The sequence below is a fragment of the Tiliqua scincoides genome, chromosome 1 (genome assembly GCF_035046505.1).
Source record: "Tiliqua scincoides isolate rTilSci1 chromosome 1, rTilSci1.hap2, whole genome shotgun sequence".
Taxonomy (NCBI): domain Eukaryota; kingdom Metazoa; phylum Chordata; class Lepidosauria; order Squamata; family Scincidae; genus Tiliqua; species Tiliqua scincoides.
Genome location: NC_089821.1, coordinates 23,684,462 through 23,709,557, shown reverse-complemented (window position 1 = coordinate 23,709,557; position 25,096 = coordinate 23,684,462). Strand labels below are relative to the sequence as shown.

The 25,096-nt window shown below is 42.4% G+C and overlaps 1 protein-coding gene across 1 annotated transcript in view; it reads left to right on the top strand.

The window, feature by feature from the left end:
• Positions 1-2,966: 2,966 nt before the first annotated feature.
• The window catches only part of CSTPP1 (centriolar satellite-associated tubulin polyglutamylase complex regulator 1), a 152,467-nt gene continuing 130,337 nt past the window's right edge, over positions 2,967-25,096 (top strand). The window contains exon 1 of the mRNA XM_066633984.1: positions 2,967-3,026. Within this exon, the coding sequence (XP_066490081.1) occupies positions 2,981-3,026 (46 nt within the window). The 5' untranslated portion in view covers positions 2,967-2,980. The remainder of the gene's footprint in view (positions 3,027-25,096) is intronic.

Genomic DNA, 25,096 nt, shown 5'->3' with positions numbered 1-25,096 from the left:
TCCTCCCCTTATTTTGTCCTCACAACAACCCTGTGAGGTAGGTGAGAAAGAGATAGTAACAGTCATGACATGAAATGAATAATAATAATGGTCAGAAAACAAATGCAGTGATTATTTCCCCACAAGCAATGGATGAAATTCAGCAATAAATGGTACATAACATGATGGTATTATTCCCAAAAGTCATGATTTCCAGAATTTTGGTCACTAGGGTGTCACACCCCCCCCCCCCAGGATGTCTCATTGGCCCATTTTGAGTAAAACCAGTGGTTCTCAAACTTTTAACACTGGGACACATGTTTTAGAATGACAATCTGTTCAGGGCCCACCAGAAGTGACATAATCAAGCAAAATAAAATAAATAATTAAATTAAAGAAAAGCAAATAATTAAATAAGGGTAAGCCAGCCCTGTTTCACCAAGTGAATTTTTTCTGTAGCCTGTCTGCAATAACAACCCCCCCCCCCAAAAAAAAAAATATCAGTGAGATTTTCAGCCCTCCCCAGTGCCCAGTTCAGTGTAATTTCTTATATTTCAAGCATGTCACTATCAGGACTCACCCAACTTTGCAAGTCTAAAAACAAATAAAAATTGACCTTACCTGTTCAAGCCTCTGTTTCATTCTTGGGGGGAGGGTGTTGCCTTCTGGAGTTTTGGTTGAGCTCCACTTTCATCAGATTGGGACCATGCAGCTAGTCTTGCATTCCCCTTTGCCTGACTTGACCAGGAACCAAGGCACGTTTGCTTACTCGCAAGTAAATGCAACTGTATGGTTTACTTTTGCTTTCCATAGGGCTCAATACATTTGTCTGCTTGGAGGGAGGGTCCTCCTTCTTGGGTGTTTTTTGGGGGCTGCTTTCATTGGTTAGGAGCCATTCTGGTGTCATTGGATTCCTCTCAGCCTGCCCTTTCCAAAGGACTAAGGCAAGTTTGTCTACTCGTGAGCAAACACACGATATGGCTCGGTTTCACCTTCCATAGGGCTCCATGCATTTTTTTGTTTCTGGTGTTTTGGCCATAACTTTTGATGGAAAGGAGATATTTTACTCCGGTGTTTTCCATTGCATTCTGTTGAAAATTCCACATCCAATGGTATATAGCATGATGGGGTTATTCGTAATCTCCGCGATGTTAGAGGTTGGGTTATTTGTGGTGTCATGCACCCAAGCTGGTACCTGGGGCGGACCACCCCTCCGCCCCTCGCTAGCTATGCCATTGTACTACGCTGGCGCTAGCCCAGCGCTGGGCTAGCAGTGGCACTCCACCGGTGCTAGGGCCCGCAAATGTGCCTTATGGCACATTTGTGACAGTGTACACTAGCGGTAAGCTGGCACGCACTTGTTAGGATTGAACCCTAAGTCACCGAAGTCTATAGATTACCTATGAATTGGCACCCCAGTACGTGCACTGACATAGCTGCCTATTAGGTCAGTTTAACACTGATACAAATCTACCATTGTGCCATATTCACTGACTGGCTGGGACTGGCCACCAGCTGTAGTTTCACCTCACAGAATCAAATTTTGATTCTGTAAACCAGAATGAGGTGTCCAGTGAGTGTCCTGAGGGACACCCACTGAAGCGTCCAGCGAAAAAATAAATTGAGGCCCACTGAGGTGTCCAGTGGGGAAATACAACATCTAGTAGTTAATATGAAAATTCACATTTTGCTAGATATCTACATCTGTATATAGGTGTGAATCACATAACAACGTTCCACTTAACCACATATATGATGGTGGTCAAAGCACAACAAAGAGGCCCTTAATGAAGCAGCCAGGACTTCCACAGCCTGCAGCAGAGTGTCTGTTTACACAGCAAAGAGGCTGTTAATGCAAAGAAGAGGCAATCTATCTCTAGTAGCCTGTGCAGCCAATGAGTGTCTGGCAAGAAGTGTTTACACAACAAAGGCACTAGATTGGGCTGAATGTTCGCTTAACAACCTAATCACATAACAACATGGATTGGATAACGTATCCCTTTCATTAAGTGGTGCACATCTGTGTGTGCCTGTGTGTGTGTGCTGGATATTTCTATGTCATAAATAGAATAGATATCACTGCCATAGCAAAATGTGAATTGTCTTATGAACTAGACCAGTGGTTCTAACACATTTAGCACCAGGACCCATTGACTATCCCAGTGACTATAGTCCCATTGACTATCATTGTTAAAAGCATGTACATAGTAGCTTGTTAAAAGTACAGGTCTGTCACATTTCCCCAAATGCAGTCACACACCCTGGCAGTATCAAATCTAATACACTAAAAATAAAAAACTGAAATGAATGGGGACTCACCTGAAATTGGCTCATGACCCACCTAGTGGGTCCCGACCCACAGTTTGAGAAACACTGAACTAGACAACTCACATGTTTTCCCCCCCTGGATACCCCAAATCTATAACCCAGTGATTTTCAACCTTTCTCACCTCAAGGCACACTGACAAGGTGCCTAATTGTCAAGGCGCACCACTGTTTTTTTGCAAGGTGCACCATGCTGCTGATGGGGGGCTCACATCTCCCAGTGGCCCTACTAACAGATGACCCACCCCCAAACTACCAGGGCACACCTGCAGAACATTCATGGCACACCAGTGCACTGCAACACACTGGTGGGAAACAGGTGCTAGTGTAACCCAAGTGTGGTTGCTACACTTTCCAGCCTTGCTCAAGCCCTACAACAGGGAGCAGAGCTGGTGTGGCCATGAAGTAGGGGGGCAGGAGGCTGTGTATGGGGGTCACAAGCAGCCCCCCCAGAAGAGCACAGGGAGGGGGCTGCTCTCCTGGCTCTTGCAGGGCCTTGGAGTGGAGGCGACGCTGAGGGGCGGCTCAAGGCGCTCCTGCCTCCCCTGCACCTCTGAAGGGAACCCAGTGGCGAGGCAGCCTGTTTCTCGCCGGAGCCCGTTTCCTCGCCTCCGCGTCTGGTGTCTTGGAGACCGCAAGGGAGGAGGGGGAGGAGGAGGCGCACCGCCCTGGCGAGATGCTGAGCGCCGACCGCTTCTGCCAGTCCGGGCTCGAGTATCTGGGTGAGGCTCCGGCATGCGGAGCAGGTGCTCTCTGTGCTGCTGCAGCAGGGCCGGGCTGCCCGGAGGAGGGAGGGAGGGAGGCGGGCGGGCCATTCATTCCCCCATCCCGGCTCTCCCTACCCCCTCAGGCTCCTGGGGCATCCTTGGAGGCCTGTGGCACGGGCTGGGTAGGAGGCGCCTCCCTCCGCAGGCAGGCAGGAGGCTGTGCCAGCTGGGAGCCCAATCCTGTCAGGCATTGGCATCCTATCAGGCATGCCTACTCAGAAGTAAGCCCCAGTGGAGTCAATAGGGGTTGCCCCCAGGTAAGTGTGGGTAGGATTGCAGCCTCTGAGCCCAATCCTGTGCATGTCTTCTCAGAAGTAAGCCCCATTAGCGTAAATAGGGCTTACGCCCAGGTAAATGTGGATAGGATTGCAGCCTTACAGCACAATCCTAGGCATGCCTACTCAGAAGTCCCATTAGAGTCAATGGGGCTTACTCCCAGGTAAGTGTGGCTAGGGCTGCAGCCTCTGAGCCTAATCCTATGCACCTCTACTCAAAAGTATGTCCCATTATAGTCAATAAAGCTTACTCCCTAGTACATTTGGATAGGATTGCAGCCTGAAACCCTCTCAGTACATTGCTGTTGGGTTCTCCAGGCTAGTTTTCCATTCCTTACCCTGAGATGGGAATATGATGCTTTCTTTGAGTCCCGGGCAGAAAATGATGCTTGAGGTCACCTCCCCCCAACCCTTGTTCTTGATTTATCTTACTTTTAATGTATTTGCTTTCATTTTGGGGTTGGAGCGAAATATATATATGCACAGTAGCTACCATAACAAGTAGGGTTACCTGGAACAAAGTGTCTATGCCTTGAACCATTGTATAGAATAGGGAATTTTGGGAGGTGCAGTTTTTTAAACACTTATGTGTTGAGCTGCAGCTGCCAAAATTCCCTCTTCTGTACAATGGTTAAAGGTATAGGCACTCTGTTCCACTTTGTACCTGGTCACCCTATCCAATAGGAAAATACGTTGTCTAGTTGTTAAGAAAATTGACATTTTGCTACAGCAGAAATATCTATATATGAGATATTAAAGATAGCAAAAGACAAAAGAAAATATTTCTTTACTCAGCGTGTGGTTGGTCTGTGGAACTCCTTGCCACAGGATGTGGTGATGGCATCTGGCTTGGATGCCTTTAAAAGGGGATTGGACAAGTTTCTGGAAGAAAAATCCATTACAGGTTACAAGCCATGATGTGTATGTGCAACCTCCTGATATTAGAAATGGGCTATGTCAGAATGCCAGATGCAAGGGAGGGCACCAGGATGAGGTCTCTTGTTATCTGGTGTGCTCCCTGGGGCATTTGGTGGGCTGCTGTGAGATACAGGAAGCTGAACTAGATGGGCCTGTGGCCTGATCCAGTGGGGCTGTTCTTATGTTGCTTCAGTGCAGTTTTTGTCATTCCATCTTTCTCAGGAGCCCATCTATTATGGGATAACCAAATTTTCCCAACCAGATGCAATGGAAGACAGAGGGAATTTTGGCAGGTGCAGCTTTTTAAACCCCTCCATGTTGCACTGCACTTGCCAAAAATTCCCTCTTTTATACAATGGTTAAAGGTACAGGCACTCTGTCGCACTTTGGCATGGGGGTCATGGAGATAAGATTCTCTCTTGTCCATGGTTTCCAGCATCTGGGAGGTGGGGGTGGGCGGGCACAGGTACAGGCATGTATCTTGTGCAGATGGAGGGGGGTTCCCTGAGATGGGAATATGATTCTTTGAGTCCTGGACAGAAAATGTTGCTTAAGGACATCTCTCTCCCCCCCCCCACCTCCTGTATTATTTTTATCTTCTTTTTAATATATTTATTTAGCTTTCATTTTGGGGGTGGAAAAAAAGTATGCATGGTAGCTAACCCAATAAGTAGGGTAACCAGATACAATGGAAGACAAAGTGCCTATACCTTTGACCATTGTGTAGAAGAGGGAATTTTGGCAGGTGCAACTTTTTAAACCCTTCAATGTTGAGTTGCACCTGCCAAAAATTCCCTCTTCTATACAATGGTTAATAGGCACTCTATCTTCCATTGCATCTGGTAACTCTAACCATAAGAGGTTTTGGGCTTTTCAAACTCCCAGGAAAAAGCTACTTTAAATAGGGAAGGAAAAGCAGAAGAACTGTTGATTAAGCATGCAATGCCCCACCCTTTTACTCCCATCTAGCTAAATTTAGCCAAATCACCTTCCCCTCACTATCTTCTAGAAACAACACCTAAGGAAGGGTAGGAGCTGTCAGGAAGGTCAAGGAACCAAGCTCCCTTGGACTCTTCTTCAATTTCAGCCCTGAAAAATATCTTTGCATTCATAATACCCATGCAGAATGGAATCTTTGTCTGGGCATGTTGGATATGCTTCAGCATCAGAATAAATTTTTGTCAGAGAAAATGGAAAAATGGGGAAAGGGGCCTTATTGTGTGCAATCCTATGCATGTATTTAGTGAGTGTTTAGAATTCCAGCCCTTTTGCAGAGTAGACTAGCTAGGGTCTGCATCACTTTTGGGGGGCAAGCCCCCATGGGGGTTCCTTTTACATGCATGTGTATGTATGTAAGAAGTTCCTTTTTGGTTAATGGGGCTTACTCCCAGACAAGTGTGGATAGGATTGTGGGCTGTAGCAAGTGCTATGTTGAGGGTGGGGCATCTGTGATTTTTTAAATGGCCAAAGCTGGTAAGGAAATTGGACCACTGTGGCTCTTGCTACACCCCCATTACCCAGAAATTCACAGGATGCTTATTGGATAATGGAGGAAGGACTACAGATTGGTGTGGCATTGCCAGAGACACCTCATGGGGCACAGCCCTTGTCTTGTACCTGACCAGGCTCCACTAGTGACTCTGGGACTATTTACTGAGTATGGTATTTTAACATTGATGTTTAACTTTGAGTCACCTTCAGGACATTTTTTTTGCTTTCTGTGAGACTAGATCTTATGCACTAGTATTTGCAAGATTACAGAAGAATGTAGCTGGAAGGAAACTAAATGAAATAATCAAAATACTGTAAACTCTTGTGATGCTAGCATTCTCCATATTTGAAAAAGACCCAAGTGCTGTAATGCTTTTAAGACTAAATAAAAATGGTTTTCATTTGGTTCCTAATGTTTAGTAGTATTTATAACATTTAGAAGTATTTCATGTCATTATCTCAGTAATCATTATAAGAACCATATAGGGTAGTGGTTCTCAAACTTTTAAAGAGATTCACTCCTTAAGTAAGTCTTTGCAGGGGAGGGGCGAGGGCAGCAACATGAGCCCCAGGATTCTGTCCTAAAGGGTAGCAAGAGGGATGCTTTCCGCTTACTGTGGGCTTTAGCAAGCAGCAGGAGGTGCAGGGAGCCCTCCTCAGCACTCCCTGAGGCTTGGAATGTTGTGAAACAGCATGTCCAGACCACCTTCTGGTTGTGACACGAAACCACTTCTGATTTTGTGTGCCATTTTGCAACATTCAAGCCTGGGAAGCCCTGCAAAGGGCTGCACAGGGCTCCCCACACCTCCTGCTGCTTGCCAAGCCCACATTAAATGAATGCACCCTGTTTGCCTCCCCCAGCAAGCAAGGGATTGTGTTGCTGCCTCCCCCTGCCCCTTAAAGGGATGTGGGAAGTTTTACAGGAATTGGTGGGTCATGACCCACCAGTCCGAGAACCACTGTTGTAGGGTGTGTCAGTATTTTTTATCATTGTCTGTTGCAAATGGGGGGGGGGTGAAGTTGAGAGATAATGGCTTCTCTAAGGCTATGTACCTACCTACCTACAGTCCAATCCTATTTGTGCCTACTCAGAAATAAGTGTCATTGATTTAATGGAACCTATTCCCAGGTAAGCATGTGTAGGATTGTAGCCTTGGTGAGTTTGTAGTTGCACTGAGATTTGACTTGTTGGCTCACACATGCACAGCAATATCCTGTTTATATTTACTTGGAAGTGTGTCTGTTCTGCTGACTAGCAGCTATCCAAGGGTACCTCATGTGTCCCATGACCTGGTGGTTGATGTGACCAACATCGCAGTCTAGTGTGGTATAATAAGAATACTGTATATTTTTTTTATTGCCATGTTTGTGTTATATCCTTGTGTATGAGTCATGAAAGAAAACAAAGAGACTGAATATAGATGCCAGAAGCCACTGCAAACATCCAAGCAGAGAAAAAGGGAGAGTTAATGGGAATGAGGGGGTGGGAAAGAGAGAGGTTTGGCAGGGTTAATGTGGCCTTTGGGTCTCCTGTGGAGGAACAGGGACTTAAACTTGCTGGACTTAAGTTGAACTTGGTTACTTAAAAAATGGCTGTAGTACTAAATACATTAATATGTTTTGCTCTTCAGAATAGCATAATTACTTCTCTCTATATGTAGGCACTCCCAACAGTTAAATCCACAGTATGGTGTGCTAAAGAGAAAACAGACTGCACTTTTTAGAAGCAAAACCTGCATAAAGAATGTACAGCAGAGTTACTTTAGTGTTTGGTTTTGTTTGTAATTTAGCTCTTTAAAAAGCCCCTTCTATATTTCCTTCCCTGTTAAGGAAACACTATACATCTGCTAGGAAACCCCTGCACTTTGCAGACAGTTCTGGGGAGTGTTCTAGAATACTTGCTTCTCATGAAAGGTTTGCCATACCTGTTGAAATTCACTGTGCCTTTATTGCTTGGAAGTTTGTGTATTACCCTAGGGGTCTCCAAACCCTGGCCTGGGGGCCAGATGCGTCCCGCAGCCAGCCTCTTTCCAGCCCGCAGCCAACCTCTTGTGTCCTGAAAGTCTCTGGCCCACTCAGTTGAACATGACCTGAACTGTGCTCTGATTGTGTCTGGAGAGTGTTCTGAGGGCCAGAAAGGTTGAATGAATGGTCCCATTCATTCATTTATTCACTTATCTAAGTTTCATCTCTAATTTATTTATTTAAATTTTATATTTAATTTTTTTTTCCGGCCTTCCACACCATGCCAGATATGTGATGCGGCCCTCTGGCCAAAAGGTTTGGAGACCCCTGCCCTAGAATATACCCTAAAGCAGTGCTACTGAAAGTGGTGATCCTTGAACCAGTTCCTGTCCTTCATCCTTGAACCAGTTCCAGTCCGCAGGAAATTTCCAGGAAAGAAACTATAGTTATATGGCACACATATGGTACTATTCCCTGGTACATAAGAAAAAAAATTGCCTGCTTACCACATATGATAGTTTGAGAAGCACTGCCCTAGAGCACCCCCAGCACTGCACTGTGACATAAGGAGTCCTCACTATCCATGTCTTAGTTCAGGGATCCCTGGCTTGGGGGCCATTTGTGGCCCTTGGGGACCCCCAATTTGGGCCACAGGGAGCCTTCTCTCTTCAAATGAGCCTCTGGCCTGTCAGAGATTGTTGGAGCCCATGCTGGCCTGCGACTGCCTGTCACAGCCATCAGATGTGAGCTGCAGGCAGAGTCAAAGCAAGGCCTTTTATAGTCTCCATGTGTTTTCTCCTTTTTCCTGGGCATTATTCCCCACCAATTGCCTATGAACAACTTATGTCTCCCTGTGTTTCTGGCTTGGTCTGTATGTTTTCACTGTGCAGGAGGTGTGTGGCAAACAGTTCATAGTTCTCATAATAATATAATTGTAATATAGTTCTCATGAGTATTATAAACTGTAAAATTCATTCATATAAGTGCCATCTCTAATATATTCATTTATGTAAATATATTCAAATTTGAAATTTAAATTAATTCTTTTTTTCTGACACAGTGTCAGAGAGATGAGGTGGCCCTCCTGCCAAAATGTTTGCCCGCCCCTCTTAGTTAATCGATTTCCTGCAGTTATGAGTCAAATTTATTGAAGAATAATAAATAAAAATTCCCTGCATTTATAAGAATCCTCAGATAGATCCCAGAGTTCCATGGATTTTCAAAATTACTGCGCTGCCTAGTATCACTACCACATCATGCAGATGTATTTTTCACTGCAGGCTTGCTGTGCATCCAATTCCCATATCGACACTCTCTGGTTTGATTGCTCCCTCCCCTTCCTCCTCCACCAACATCCATCCAACCAAGCCCAACTTTAACATAACCTACATCATGCATAGCCTGCCAAAATATTTCTTTAAACTTTAGAATATGAATAATTTGTATGGTATTGTTAAAATATAAATGGTTTAATATTTCAAAACAAGCTTTTGGGAGCTTGTTTCAAATCTTCCGGTCCCAATCAGAGTCTTTCATTTCTCATGGAAAAAATCCCTGCTATTTGCAGATTGCTAGCTACATCAGATTTTTGATCCCCATTACCTGTGGATAACAAGGACCCCCTGTGGCACAGTGCAGAGAAAGATTGATAGTAATGTACAGACTCTCTTCTAGAGAAGACTATCTACCATTTCTGATCTTTCTCATTGAGAAACTCTTGATAAGCTTCTGAAGAACCCCGTGGGTCCCTTGAACACAGTTTGGAAGCTAGTGGTTTAAACAAACGAGAATGTCAGATCCTATAAGGAACTAGCAGAGCTCTGTATACAGAGCTGCTAGATGATGTTATCTCTGGGAAAGTTCCTTCATGGCTGCTGCTATCTTCTTGGACCAAATGTAAAACTGGTGAATGTGTTATTTCAGTGCTTTACAGCCTTGGCCTTTTTTTTTTTTTTTGTTGTTGTGTCCTCTCAACAACTCTGTGAGATTTGTCACTATTGTTCCCACATTTTATATGTGGGAAACAGAGATTTTGATTTGGTCAAGACCACCCAGAATCTTTGTGGCTGGACAGGAAATTGAAGTCACATCTAAGTCTACCACAGTATTCACTGGCCCACATAAGCTCTTGTACAATGTTATGGCTAGGAAATGTTACAATAAAGATTTCCCATACTTTGTCATCGCTCATAGCAGGTTTCAGAACCATCATATGACAATTCTGTCCTTTTTAATTTTTACAAAAGCTTGCTATGTTATGGCATTACATTGATGTTTGGCCTCCCCAGGAATGTAAGTTTTGACTCTTTATCCTTAAATCTTAAATATTTTCCTTTTAGTCTTTGGATCAATGATTTTCAACCTTTTTCATCTCACTGCACACTAATAAGGCACTAAAATAGTCGAGGCACACCATCAGTTTTTTGACAGTTGACAAGGCACACTTGCACTGACAGCAGGGGCTCACCCCCCCCCCCCCAGTGAGCCTACTAACAAATGATCCTCCCCCAAACTGCCACGGTACACCAGTGTGCCACAGCACAGTGTTTGAAAATGGCAGCTTTAAATACATATTCAACTCTACTACATTATTTCCAAATGGTGGGATGGATTTAAACTATGTATCTAGTCAGACTCTCCCTGTCCCCCCACCCCACCCCAACTTGTACCTACAGTGCTTTTGGTTTTAGAAATGAATTGACAAGTCTCTTAGTTTTAATCCACTTGATGGTTCTGTTCTGTGTGGAACTTGGAAAGATCTGTCCTTCTAAAGTGGGCTTCGGTTACATAGAGAAAAAAATGTTGAATTGTCCAGTCTATATGCTAACAGAACTCAAGGATCATATTATTTTTTTTTTAAAAGAGGTACCTTTTCTCTGAAACAAATCTTAGATGGTTTTCATAAAAGCAAATGTTGACTAAACATTTGTTTGACTAGCTTAAATCCAGTAAAAGTAAGCAAAGTATGGGAAAGTATTTTTGAATCTATTTCTCTTTAAGCATTGACCTGCATTGTTTAAACAAAATGCTTTGGAGAGAATAGAAGCTTTTCTTCAGGTCCTTTATTGTGTTTCTCAGGGTCTTGTTAATAGCATTATCTCACTGTGAGACTACAGGTAACTGTGATTAGAGAAACCAAATCATGTTAACCTCATTCAAAAGTCTGTTTCTTGCCCCAGGCTGTGGTATCAGGTGTTCTTTGAAGAGAATCTTAGCCCAACCTCTTCTCTTTTGGGATGGGCAAACTGTCTTTAAGCTCCTACACAAAATAGAAGCCAGGCAGGTTAAATGGGTACTATTGAAGACTAGTCTTCTCTCCCCTCCCCATCTCAGTGAATGTCCCCTATGTCAGTTTATGTTGCAGTCTTTTCAGTATTCACTTTAATTATAGTGTGACATATTTCTGAGACTAGGAACAAAACCCATGTCAACAAGCACCTAGGTCATAAGGCACCTGGGACATTATCAGTGCTGAGATTTCTTCTTTATCATTTCTGACTTTATGTTCAACATATTTTAAGCAATACTGTGTATGTCATTTAGCAGATTGGCCGATATTGGTACCACTGTTTTACTGATAATCTGTGTGGATTTATTGGGAATAGCACAGGCTGTAACCACCCTACAGAAAGTGCCATCCTGTATGAGAGTGCATTGAAATTGAGTGCAAAATCCATAATCACAGTTACCTCAGGAGAAGAGTTGATCAAAATACAATGACTCAGAAAGTTGAGTGTTCAAGTCAGAAGAAGCAGGAAGTACAAATCAGTACAGAGTAGTTGAAAAACCCTGTGCAATATTTGGGGGAAAGGCACACAACCTGGGACCGAATCCTATCCTGTTTTCCAGTGCTAGTGCAGTTGTGCCAGTGGGGTGTGCGCTGCAGCCTGTGGTGGAGGAGAAGTCACTGGGGTCTTCTTAAGGTACAAGAACATGTGTTCCCTTGCCACAGTGTTGCATTGTGGCTGCACCCGAGCTGGAAAGTTGGATAGGATTGGGCCCTTAGACTACAATCCTATGCATACTTTCCTGAGAGTAAGCACAAAAAGCTCCATGTGACTTCTAATTTAGCATGCATCGGATTGCACTGTTGATGTGTGTTCAAACTGCTTTATTTACGGTTCATGTTTTCAGTTAAGCCTTGCAGCAGGCCTGTAAGGTTGACTTGTATTACCATATTACAAGTGTGAGACTGAGGAATAGTGGCTTGTCTAAAGCTATCTTGTGACTTGGCAACTAAAGTGACATTTGAACTGTGAACTTCCAAACTCCATGCTTGCATTCTGCATTCATACTGCAGTATCACATCATTTTGGAATGGATTTCTCAGTCTAGATTTTTTTATTCTTTGACTATATACTGCCCTTCCAGATAAACAATTTTTGTACTCTAGCTCTAATGGAAGGCTTGCTCTATTTGAAGCAATTTTGAAACTTTTAATTATTTTTCTCTCTTGAGTTAGTTCTTGAGGAAGTTGTTCTTGAGGAAGAGACTTTTCCTCCTTTTTTTTTTTAACTAGAAATCTCTTTGCTTCATCTTGTGTCAGCTGTGGACATGTGAGAACATGAGCCCCCTGCCAGGGAAATTCTGCATTTTGTAAAGCCTGAGACGAGTTGATGCCAGAGACTCAGAGATTTCTTGCAAAAGAGAAGTCTTTAGGACTGGGGGCTGTTCTACCATTGCCAGTGAGAAAATCCTTGACCCTTGGTGTGTGTGAGAACTAGCTCTTGCAATGCTGCTAATGTGTTTGATGTGTTTGCATCTTGCTTCCTTTCTGTCTGTTTTCATAAAGTGAACTATTTAGTTGGCAAGGGATGTAGAAACAGTAGATTTTTCTGTGAAAGAAAACTAGTAATGAATATCACAATTACATCTTAATAATAATAATAATAAATAATAACAATACAGGTATTTATATACCGCCTTTCTTGGTCATTAGATTTCTCCTCAGACTTTAATTCAAGGCGGTTTACATAGGCAGGCAATACTAAATCCCAATAGGGATTTTTACAATTGAAGAAGGTTCTGTCTTTTAAGAACCACAACATTTCAGATGGGTCTTTAATGATCTGGTATCACATTCTGGCCTCCGTTTTCCTCCCACACAGGCTGACAGCGGCCAAAGAGCAGGTGGAATAACTCAGCATAACTTGGCTAGGCTTGTCAGCTGCTTCGGTGCCGGTGGCCTCGAACTGATGACCTTCAGATGTTATCTTCATGCAAACGGAGGCTCTACCCTCTAGACCAGACCTCTTAGTCTTAAGACCTCAAAAATGCTTGAGATTTTAAAGTTGAGGGGAAAACCCTTACTCAGGTTTGGGTAGAACTCTTTGAATAGAAAAGACAAAAGTTAAACTTCCTAGGTTAAATAGAGACCATTGTGTGTTTTGCCACAGCTGGTAATATACTGACTGGGAGGTACGTTTGCTACGTAGGTGCTGCTGTCAGATAAGAGAACAACCTGTCTATATTTGACACTAAACAAAAAGGGACAAAGGAGGACTATGAATCCAGGCTATGTGGCAGTCTCAGGATAGTCTATCTGTAAAGGCTGTGCATCTTGATTGCTATGCTAGCTAAGCATGGAAGTGTTTGTTTTCAGTTGAGCTCAAGGCTGAGAAATGCTTTTGTTCTTAATTTAGATTCTCTTTGACCCATGTTGTCCTTAGTGGTAAAATACTGCCAGATTGTATAGCCTCACAACACATGTCCCAGATCAGCAGCATATACTATGCACTGTAACACTATCTGTGCAATGACGTGCCAGAGCAGCTCTTTTTTGCCAAATAGTGTATGAGCCCAGATTCTCTAAATAGTGGTACAGGGGTTAGCAAGTTTTCACAGTCAGAAAATCCTACATGGCTGAGGAATGGTGTTGGCATACAATAGCTGAGGTTTTGTTTGTCTTGGTTACTTATATAAGAAAATCCTGCTGGATCAGATCAATGGCAAATCCATTCCAATACTCTTATTATCCACAGTGGCCTACCAGATGCCTCTGGGAAGTCCACAAACAGAAGAGGAAGGCATACTTCTTTCCCACAATTGCAGCTGATATTCAGCGGCATATTCTGGAGAACCTGGAAGTAGCAGATAGCCATCCAGAAAGCTTCATGGCTGGGCAGGGATCTGGATCTGGAGCAATCCAACTCCAGAACTACTACACCATCCTGGTTATTGCACTGCACTAGTGGTTCTCACACGTATAGCACTGGGACCCACTTTGTAGAATGAGAATCTGTCAGGGCCCACCAGAAGTGATGTCATGACCGGAAGTGATGTCATAAAGCAGGAGCATTTTTAACAATCCTAGACTGCAATCCTACTCACACTTAGCCAGGAGTAAGTTCCATTGACTGTCATTGATAAAATAATATACATAGTAGCTTTTTAAAAGTGTAGGTCTGCAACATTTCCCCAAATGCAGTCACGTACCCTGGTAGCATCATGGTAGCATCAAGTCTAATATATTAAAAATAAAATATTGAAATCGGCTTGCGGCCCACCTAGTGGGTCCCGACCCACAATTTGAAAAACACTTCACTGCACTACTACACCATCTACGTTCCAGTTCTCTGGCATAGGTCGTAAAAGGAAGTTGCATATTTTGTAAGAAGATTAGAAGATGATGCTTTAGGAAGGAGATAGAAAGTCAGAATCTGCTATAGGAGACACTGTTTGCTCTAGTTTCTGAATGATTCTGCCCTCTGTATGTGGTCATACACTGTACGTGGTCATACAGAGGGTGTTCCTTGCTTGGAAGGAGCAAAGGCTGTAGCTTATGGTTTAGTAGTGCTGCTGAAGCCAGTGTGTAAGTGTATGTAAGGCTGCATTCCTAAAGCAACTTATCAGAGAAACTAGTTCCTCTGAAGTCAATAGTACGAATTTCCCAGCCAACAGACTGAGCTGCAAATGCTCTGTCTTTTTTTAGAGTTGCGTCCCAGGTGCAATTATCCTGCCTTTGGGTGGTTTTTGTAAAAAAAAAAGAAAAAAAGAAATATCTAATTCTGAGTTTTGTTGTTAAAACCTCTAACACTAGCCAAATCCCAATGGCTGAAACAGGAAATGATGAATCTGATAAAGTTGAACTGTGGCAAATATTTGTATTTTTAGTACTTCAGTTCGTGAGGCATCTAACCAACAAAGATTGGTCTTATTATTCAGTGCAGCTTGTTCCTGACTTTCAGCACCTTCGACTTTGCCAGGACAGGGCCAGTTGCCAAGAAGGAACGGCCCTCATATGTGTATCTCTCTCCCTCTCTTGGCCGAGGGCTTGAATCCTTCTGTGGGCTGTAGTTATTGTGGCAGGACATGTTTGTAGAGTGTCAGACTGAACCATAGCAGTAGCCTGACTGCAAGCATCTGCAGATAAGGGCTGAAACTTTGAAAATGACCTAGTTCAGAAGAAGAAGATAACACAGAGAAACTGAAGCATTGGAATAATATGCTTCTGACAGTATGTAATGCTGAGTAAATATGCTGCCCAGACTTCTCAGCTATTCTTAAACTCTCCTGAAAAAGTAGGTTAAGGTCTTGGCACTCAAACTTCTGAATAGTCAAGGATGACAAACTTCCCCAGGTATATGCACTGCTGGTGGCATGCAGACATAAACAAAATGACTTGGACTTTTGGACTTGACACAGTTGTGTTAGAAATGCACAAAAATTAGAATATTCTTAAAAGTTTCGACAGCATGGATTGGAGCAAATGGAAACACTCTGCTAAACTGTGTGCTCAGTTCCCCACATTTTTCTAGTTCATTGTCTTCTGCATTTGCACTTGCACAGAAGAAGTCATACAGAGATACTTGATAGACAGAAAGCAGTGGTTCAGCAAAAAATGTATAGAGTTTTGGAAAGATATTTCATCCACTGGTACTAGCAAAATAAGGAAGTTATGGCAAAACATATGAAACACCCTCCCATCTTGCTTGTTGTACTCCTGAAATATGTCATTTTGTCAAATGTATGTCTTTTCCGCTCTCATGCTGAGCAGGCTGTGTGCATATTAAATTACCTCAAAACTGCAAATCTGGCTACTGGTGCTTGTCATATGTTAGTTAATGGAATAGTTACCATATTCTGAGCCGTAGGAAGTTTAAAGCATAAGGAGCTGGATAAGCCCACTTTCCACACCAGAGAATACTCTTAAATGGTCACAGTAAGTAGGGGAAGAAATGTTCGTTGTAAATGGAGCATAAGGGATAATCCAATCTTGTATGTCTTGCATAGAAAAAATGTGTGAAAGCATTAATGCAGCATGGTCCTAAGTATGTTTCCTTAGGTTAGGATTATAGCCTTAGTAGTTGGCAACCTTCAGTCTCGAAAGACTATGGTATAGCGCTCTGAAAGGTGGTTCTGGAACAGCGTCTAGTGTGGCTGAAAAGGCCAATCCGGGAGTGACAATCCCTTCCACACCGGGAGCAAGTGCAGTCTGTCCCTGGTCTGTCTCCCTGGCTATGGGCCTTCCTTCTTTGCCTCTTAGTCTCAGACTGTTGGCCAAGTGTCTCTTCAAACTGGGAAAGGCCATGCTGCACAGCCTGCCTCCAAGCGGGCCGCTCAGAGGCCAGGGTTTCCCACTTGTTGAGGTCCACTCCTAAGGCCTTCAGATCCCTCTTGCAGTTGTCCTTGTATCACAGCTGTGGTCTACCTGTAGGGCGCTTTCCTTGCACGAGTTCTCCATAGAGGAGATCCTTTGGGATCCGGCCATCATCCATTCTCACGACATGACCGAGCCAACGCAGGCGTCTCTGTTTCAGTAGTGCATACATGCTAGGGATTCCAGCACGTTCCAGGACTGTGTTGTTTGGAACTTTGTCCTGCCAGGTGATGCCGAGAATACGTCGGAGGCAGCGCATGTGGAAAGCGTTCAGTTTCCTCTCCTGTTGTGAGCGAGTCCATGACTCGCTGCAGTACAGAAGTGTACTCAGGACGCAAGCTCTGTAGACCTGGATCTTGGTATGTTCCGTCAGCTTCTTGTTGGACCAGACTCTCTTTGTGAGTCTGGAAAACGTGGTAGCTGCTTTACCGATGCGTTTGTTTAGCTCGGTATCGAGAGAAAGAGTGTCGGAGATCGTTGAGCCAAGGTACACAAAGTCATGGACAACCTCCAGTTCATGTGCAGAGATTGTAATGCAGGGAGGTGAGTCCACATCCTGAACCATGACCTGTGTTTATAGCCTTAATAATATAATATAATATTATATATAATATAATATAATATTATTATAATTATATAATTATTATAATTATTATTATATTATTTATTATATATATTATATTATAATATTATATTATATATATTATTATTATATTATTATATAATATTATATATAATATAATATATAATAATATATAATATTATATATAATATAATATAATATATATAATATATTATAATATTATTATAGCCTTAATAATTTAACTTTCTAACCACAAAGCCTTATAATTTATAAATATGTTTTGGTCCACAAATGTGGACTTTTATTTTTCCAGAGTGAGAATTACTATCCTCTGGAAGTGCTCATGCCTTAAAACCATCTCTCTCTCTCTCTCTGTGCATGTGCGTGTGTGTGTACGTACACATGCAAGGCACTTAGCTGTATGTAGCTTGGTGTTCCCTGTGTGAATAAGACCATTGTACCTTCAAAGGCAAAGCTCAGCACTGTGCAGTAGCATAGTGTGTCCCTAGTGGTAGGGTTGTTGAGAGCCAAGTTCAGAAGAGAATACTGTTCAGGAGGTTGACTGTCAAGCACTTTTTTGATTGTCTGCAAGAATACAACACCATCAGGAATCACTTTTAACATTTGTCAACACCAAAAACTGTGTACCAGGATATAATGGCCAGGGTAATATGACATCTCAGGCATAATACCAGTTTCCGCATGAAAAAAGGTAGACTAAAACTGTGGATTTTCATCTGCAGAAGAATTAATAGAAATTGACTTATGCTTAATTTCCCCCAATGAACGGACCTATAAAATGTAGCAAATTCTTATAATAGCTTTGTTATAGATTCAAAAACAGCCAATATTGAATCTGCAGTAGTTTTGTTTGGTGCTATGTTTTGAACCTTTTGACACCTAATATATAAAAAAATCTGGAATTGCCGCTCCTCCCTATCTCTTGAAGCAGTTCCACACAGCTTCCTGCTTGCTCAATATACTCTTGAGACCCCATAGTGAAGTTTTTGAGGATGGGTAGAGATGTAAAATTTCCAGAAATTTTGAAGCTTGGGGAAAAAACCTGGGTTTTTTTCTGGAAAAAATGGAAATTTTTGGGAAAATTGAAAAAAATGCTACATTAGCACTTTTTTTTTTTTCTTTTCCAGATTGAAAGTCATTCTGTTACTTTAGGAACATAAAATTTGGCTATGGACAATTTGACTTGGCATAAAATTATCAGAACTAGCATATTAAAAATATAGTGTATCCCAGTAGTTTTCAAACTCTCCAGGAGAGTTTGAGTCACTGTAAGTTCTCGCAGGGGCGGGGGGGAGGCAGCGGGGGTGGGTGGAAGGCAGCGGCGCGATCCCCAGGATCGCACTGCTCAGGGGGCTGCAGGGGCTTGGGAGCACTTACCCAAGCCTCCTACAGCCTCCCCAGGGTGTGGGGAGCCCGGTGCGAACCTTTGTTAGAGCTCCCTGCAGCAGTGAATGTAGAAGCGGAGCGATCGCACCCCGCCTCCGCTATAGCAGAGGAATCGGATAAATGTAAACTCTTACCTTTTAAAATTAAGTTTATACTTTCAGGTCCTTTTTCTTGCTCTGTATTTTCTACCAATGCTTTGAGGCCTATTGAAGAGGACAGAACAGAACCAAACATACCCACCCACATGCAAAAACAAAACTGGAACATTTTTCTTTTCTTGTGACAATAGAAGCACCTCCTAAAGGAAGAAATGCATCTTGTTCTTGCATTGGAAAATTCAGTTTGTAACCTAGGACTTGCTAGTTCTCAGTGCACAGAAATTTGAATAATCTGATACCATACATATTTTTTAGAAATGAGTTGGAAAATATTTGAACACCTTCTCTTAAAATATTTTATTCATCATGATAAAATAAAACATTCCATTCATCATGTTAAAATAAAACATTCCATAATCATTTTTTCTTTTTTTTTCTTTTTTCAATTTTTCCAATTTTTCGCAAAAAAAAAAGGCTTCAGGAAAAAAACTGGGAAAAAACTGTTTTCCAAATTTTTCTGTTTTTTTTCTGGGCCTTCACATCTCTAGGGGATACATTTAATCTTCAGTTCCTGCTGTCTTCAGCACAGTTTTCCTGTTGTGCTGATCCAAACAGCAGATCATAAAGTGCGTATACTTGCAGTCCCAATAGCAGGAACCTAATATCTGTAGGGACAAGATGGGTGGAATGACAACTAGCTATTTTCTCCTCTCAGCTTCTAGAAAAGTTATGCGATCCATCTCTGGCTTGATAGTTGTTTTTTTTAATGCAAAGGATATAGGAAATTGGCAGGAAAGTGACTAAGGGCACAGTCCTAACCCACTTTCCATCACCAACATAAGGGCAGTGCAGCTCCGAGGTAAGGGAACAAGCATTCCCTTATTTTGAGGAGGCCTCTGTGAGTGCCACCCGACTGCAGGATGCAGCACTCGTCCCATTGGCACTGCTATGCCAGTGCTGGAAAGTTGGTTAGGATTTGGGCCTATGATATTCAATTCAAATTTGCTCTTGCTATCTTATGGTTGAAGCTAGAACACATCTGTTTTGGGAGTGTTATGGGACACTATAGAGTGTACTTACCCCTTCGTGTTGCAGGTTACAGGCAAGGATGAAAAATGACACCAGGAGGTTTCAAGGAAAACAAGCTTTATTTCTTTCAGCCGGCTGCTGGTCACAGAGGAATTATTTCTAAAGTCTGTGACCCCGAATTTCTTGGGGCTCTGAGTTGATATACAAACTTTCATTGCAAAGCATTGGCTAGACTTCTGATTGGCAGAATGTAAATTGCAGAGCCTTGGATACATTCTTGATTAGCAAACAGCATATCACATGATGCTTTGTCCCTGCCTACACAGCCCCTTACTCAATTTCTGCCCAGCATGCGTTTACTAAATATGGCATTTTAAAACATGTGAAAACTTTCTTACTGTAAAAATCCCCTCTTCTCGTCTCTGCATTAGCTCATAGCTCGCCTGCAAAAGCCCCTTTTCTCTTCTAACCACCTGTCTATTGTGGTTAGCTAGCAGTTTCCTGTTTTTGGGGTACTACCTGCAACATGACTTGCTTTTTAACACAGACACAAAAGGGCATTCAAGGGGCATCTTTTAAAATATCTTTTTTTGACCAAGCAGCTCAGTATAGGGCCTACTTTGGCTAAAGCACTCTGCTTGTGCTCTAAATTCTGGGGGCTTTCCTCACATTAGTACAGGAGTGTTAAACATAACGTGGCCTGTTAAACATGGCTTCTGGAGGCTCTGTCTGGTCCACATGAGAATTAGGCTCTCCTAGCACTGCCCTTTGAACAACACTGCTCTGGGAGGGAGAGACAGAAGGGCCTCAGAAGGCAAGGACCTCTATGGGAGAAGGGGCAGGCCAAGATGGATGAGAGAAGGAGATGCTGAATAGGTGCTTGGAGAGCCCACTTATCACATTGGCCACATTCAGCCATACTACTTTTGCCAAGCCATCACTTTTCATAGCACCTGAGGTGTGAAGTGATGCCTTGGCAGAAGTGGCACAGCTGAAAAGATGCCCCACTTGATAATTGGGCTCTCCCATATGATCAAGCATATTTTCTGTCATTTGCAACTAATGAAAATCCCAGCTTTGTCATTAGGACCAAATTAATCATGATAATACTTTCTATATCAATGTGTGGCACTGTCTACCAGGTTATTAATTAACCTCGGAGGAACAGGTTCCTGAAATTGCTTTGGATTATAATCTGTACTTTAAGAATCACGTTCTAACATTATTCCAGTGTATATCTACTCTGTTCCAAACAACTATATAATTTTCTTAGGCTGCAGTCTTGTACGCACTTACCTGGCCGTAAACCACACTGAATTTACTGTGATTAGGCACATGTAGGACTGTGCTGTCAGTAGCTTAACTAAGTAATAGTCACAATTGCAGGACAAAATACATGCTAGAATTCAGCCATATCAAATCATTGATTCACTTACACGAGAGAGAGAGAGCGCGCGCGCAAAGAACAAATATAAAAGCAAGAAGAAGGTAAGGAACAGGGAATGAGAGAGAAAATGAGTGGCTGAATGTTAAAGGCAAGTGTGGGAAACCTAATTTGGAACCTGAACTAAAATTTGTAGGGATGCAGATGGAAGACGGCAGGAAGAGATTTCTATAAAATGTAACTGGGCTTTGCAATGTTCGTTATTTCTGGAAATTTCTGGAAATTGTCTATTGGGAATAGATTTAATGAGCCATGCCTTCTCTCTTTGTTGTGCATATGTTACTGCTTTTGGTGGGTCTCTTGTCTGAAATGGTTGTAATCAACTGACAGAGGAAAAACCAGATTATTATGTCAAAAACTGAAAGGAAAAAAACTGCCAAACTTATTATACAAGTAAACTTAACTGGTAGGCAGCCTGCTCGCTTTCAGCCCAGAGTGAATCATATTCACTTGAGCTTACTTGGAGGTGAGTCATATTGATTTCAGTAGGAATTATTTCCAAGTACTGAGTTATAGATTTGAATGTAATATTAAATAAATATGCACATAGTTGCGATCCCAGTCCTCAGGTACAGAGGCTGTTGCTCAGATCTCACTCCTTCTACCTTTTATGTTGGCTGAGAGGGATTTCCTAATTTTGCCAACTTGTCCAGCTCCTGAGGGTGCAATCCTAACCCAGGGTTGTCAAACTCATTTCATACGGAGGGCCGCATAGCATTCATGATGCCTGCTGAGGGCCTGAAGTGATGTCATTAGGCAAGAAGTGATGTCATTACCAAAAATAAACACTTTTTTCTCACTTAGGAACTCATTAGCTGCAAATAAAGAAAGAGAAAATATATGAATCTTGATCATATTTCAAGATATGGGAGAGCCCAATTTTCATGTGGGCTGCCCTTTCAGCAGTAACACCTCAGCAGCTGAAAGCCTGAGGGCGTATGAAAACCTTCTGCGGGTTGCATCCGGTCCCTGGGCCTTATGTTTGACACCCCTGTCCTAACCTCTTATGTCAGTGCTTTCTAGCACTGGCATAAGGGAAATGCAACTTTGAGGTAAGGGAACAAACTTTCCCTTACTTTGAGGAGGAATCCGTGAGTGACACCCAACTGTAGGATGCAGCACACATTCCATTGGCATCGCTCTGCCAGTGCTGGAAAGCACTGACATAAGGGGTAGGATTGCACCCTCAAAGTGTTAATGTTTTTGCCTAGTTACAGTTAAATGACTTTGCAGCAGATAGAAAACATCACTGGGGAGAAGCAGATTTCCTTTGTTTCAGGCATTTGAGTTTGGGGGTGCAGATGACAGCAAGAGAAAGAGGGGCTTGGGCAAGGAAATGCTTTCTCTGACTCTTTACCCGTGCTGTTAATGTATTGCATTGGTTAAAAATCCTAGTTGAAATAATTGCATTTCCTTTTTTCCTCCTCCATAATTTTACCTCATTTGGTCACCTCCCTATGAGGATAGACTGTCACTCTATCTGCATGGAGGTGGATAAGTCCATTGGGCACTTGGGCAATTACATACAAAAATCATACAACAGGCATATAGTTTTACAACTAATATCTCCAAACAGTCATGTATGAAGGTATATATTAAAAGAGAGATAGGAAATAAGAGTTAAAACACACCAGTTTGCTTACACAGTTACTCCAAGTTGCTTAGAACCAGCAACTTAGCCTGCTTCAAATTGCTCACATGTAGAAATTTAGCAACTGGAAGGGTCACAGATTCAAATTCACCTGCCAGCAAAAGTTGTAAAGAGGTGATCTCAGAGAGACCTTTTTGTTTCCAGATAATGGGGAGATACTGGTCTCTAAGCACCTGATTAAAAGCACAATGCAGAACAATGTGTGGAAGAGAGTCTACCTCTCTGAGGCCACAATTGCAAAATCGTTCTTCCTTTGGGGCATTTCTAAACCTACCAAGTAGGTCATTAGAAGGCAACACATTGCATCTGGCTAATGTAAAAGCCCTCCTTTCAAAGGGGCACTCTAAGAAGGACAGGTATTTTGGTTGTAGACCAAAGGTATTGTTAAGATGGAAATTTAGGGGTGAACATTTTTTTTGTGCTGCAGCCAAAATCTCTTGCCTTTCTATGTCTATTAGTCTTGTTATCAAGAGTCTGATAGAAGTCTCAAGTGTAGCAGCTCCTTGTAGATCTTCCTTGAGACCCATTTGTCTAATTTTCTTATTGAATAGAGCTAAGCAAGGAGACAACAGCGAGTCAGTCAATAACCCCTTTAACAATGGATTTTGATCAGCCCTGAAGCACACTTGGGCAATTACCTAAGGAGGCAATGGAGGTTAAGTTGCTGTAGAGTACCTTGTATGCATATATTCTGATGGCAATGAGGAAGGCTAAATTTCAGAGAATCTGATTAGAGTTAACATTAGTGAAATATTACTTGTTTTCACCTCCCTGACCCATTTACTATTTGTTACATTTTTCTAAGTTCAATAAACTATGTTTCATATAAATAAGTTCTAAGTGTTAAAATAAGTTGTACTTTATTTTTAAGTAGAGGTTTTTTGTTAAAAACATTTAAAGATGTAAAACACCACATTTTATGTTTAAAATATCCAAATGAAAACACAAAACACTTCATTTTGATGTTTAAGATATTTTCCAGAAATTAAAATATAAGTAGACCTGTGTTGTGTGGATTTTGCACCCACAGATGTCATCTTCTGCTGATTCTGAACCCGTGAATTTGGGCTGACCTTGGACCCTCCAAACCCGACTGGAGCTGTGTTTCCTCGGGCTTCCCATGCACCTCCCCTGCAGGGCTTCCCCAGGCCTCAGAATGCCATATAAGGCCATAAAAGTCACTTCCAGTTTCCCAGAGTAACTTTAGTCACTATTTTTTTTAACCAAAATGGGCATTCCTGTGGCCGGGGAAGCTGTGCATGGCCTCCTTGGCATTCATATCACTCTCCAGTTTGGAGGGTTGAGGGTGCCCAAATCCACGGCTTTTGATATCTGGGGGGATTTTGGAAATGGAACCTCCGCAGATAATGAGGGCCTCCTGTAGATTACTTTTCCAGTTAGAAATAATGCTGTGTCTGCATCTGCTGACACTATGGGCCCAATCCTATCAGCGACAGCACTGGTGGCACTCTGCTACCACAGGCTCTGACTGTCACAAAAGTGCCATAAGGCACATTGCCACTGGCAGTAGCAGTGTGCTGCTGGTGCTGACGCAGTGCCAGGCAGCTCTGCGCCTCAGCACCAAGAGGTCAACACTGAGGTGCAAGCAGTGGTAAGTCTCACGTTTGGCCAATGCTACGGGTTTGAGGGCAAGGGATGGTGGGCGGAAGGTGGTGAGCGGGTGGAACTGGGCAGAGGAAGGGGAGTATCAGGCCTCGGAGGGGGGTAGAAGTGGCGGCAGGCTCTGCCGCCCAATCATATCCTCCCTCCTGAACCAGGAGACCCAACATGGGTCTCCTCAGTTCTGCACCTCCTGAAAGGCAGGTGCAGATCCAAGTAGACCCATTGGGGCCACTATAGGTTGATATGGCATAAGAGAATGTTTGTACCAATGTATTGGCCCATTGGATTCAGCTGCAGCCATTTCTGTACTGTTGGAGCCCTGGACCCTAGGGAAGCTTAGGTTTGGGCTGCCCATCACCTTTCTAATACAATTTTAAAGTATTTAAAATTAATAAAAACAATAACTTGAAATGAGAATTTGGAATATAAACAAGTAACGCTGCTTTCTGTCCATCATTTTTTTCCAAATCACAAAATTTGTGAAAAACTAAAACTATTTTTAAATGTTCCTATTTATAAGGTATTAACATAACTTCTTAATTCCACTACTCCTTACTCTCATCTGCCCCCTTTTCCATATAGAACTTTGTATTTGGGTATCTGCATTGTCTAACTGAAAGTTAACCTTGCACCAACCATTACCTTAAACATAATATATATCTTAGAAGTTCCATGAAAGAAAGAAGAGAGAAGTGACAGGAAAGTGGGATGAGAAAAGGAGTGGATAGTGAGTGGTAATGACATTTCAAGATAGTCGTTTGAAACACTACGAACAGATTATATTGCTTTCAACTATCCTTAATTAGATGAATTTGTTTGTGAGGATCTGCAGACATGGGAATTGGCTCAGAAGTATTTTCTGATGTTGAAAGCTACCATTGTTGCTGAATTATGAGACTGCAGATAAGGACTTTAGGAGTGAGTATTGTGAGTTATAATCTT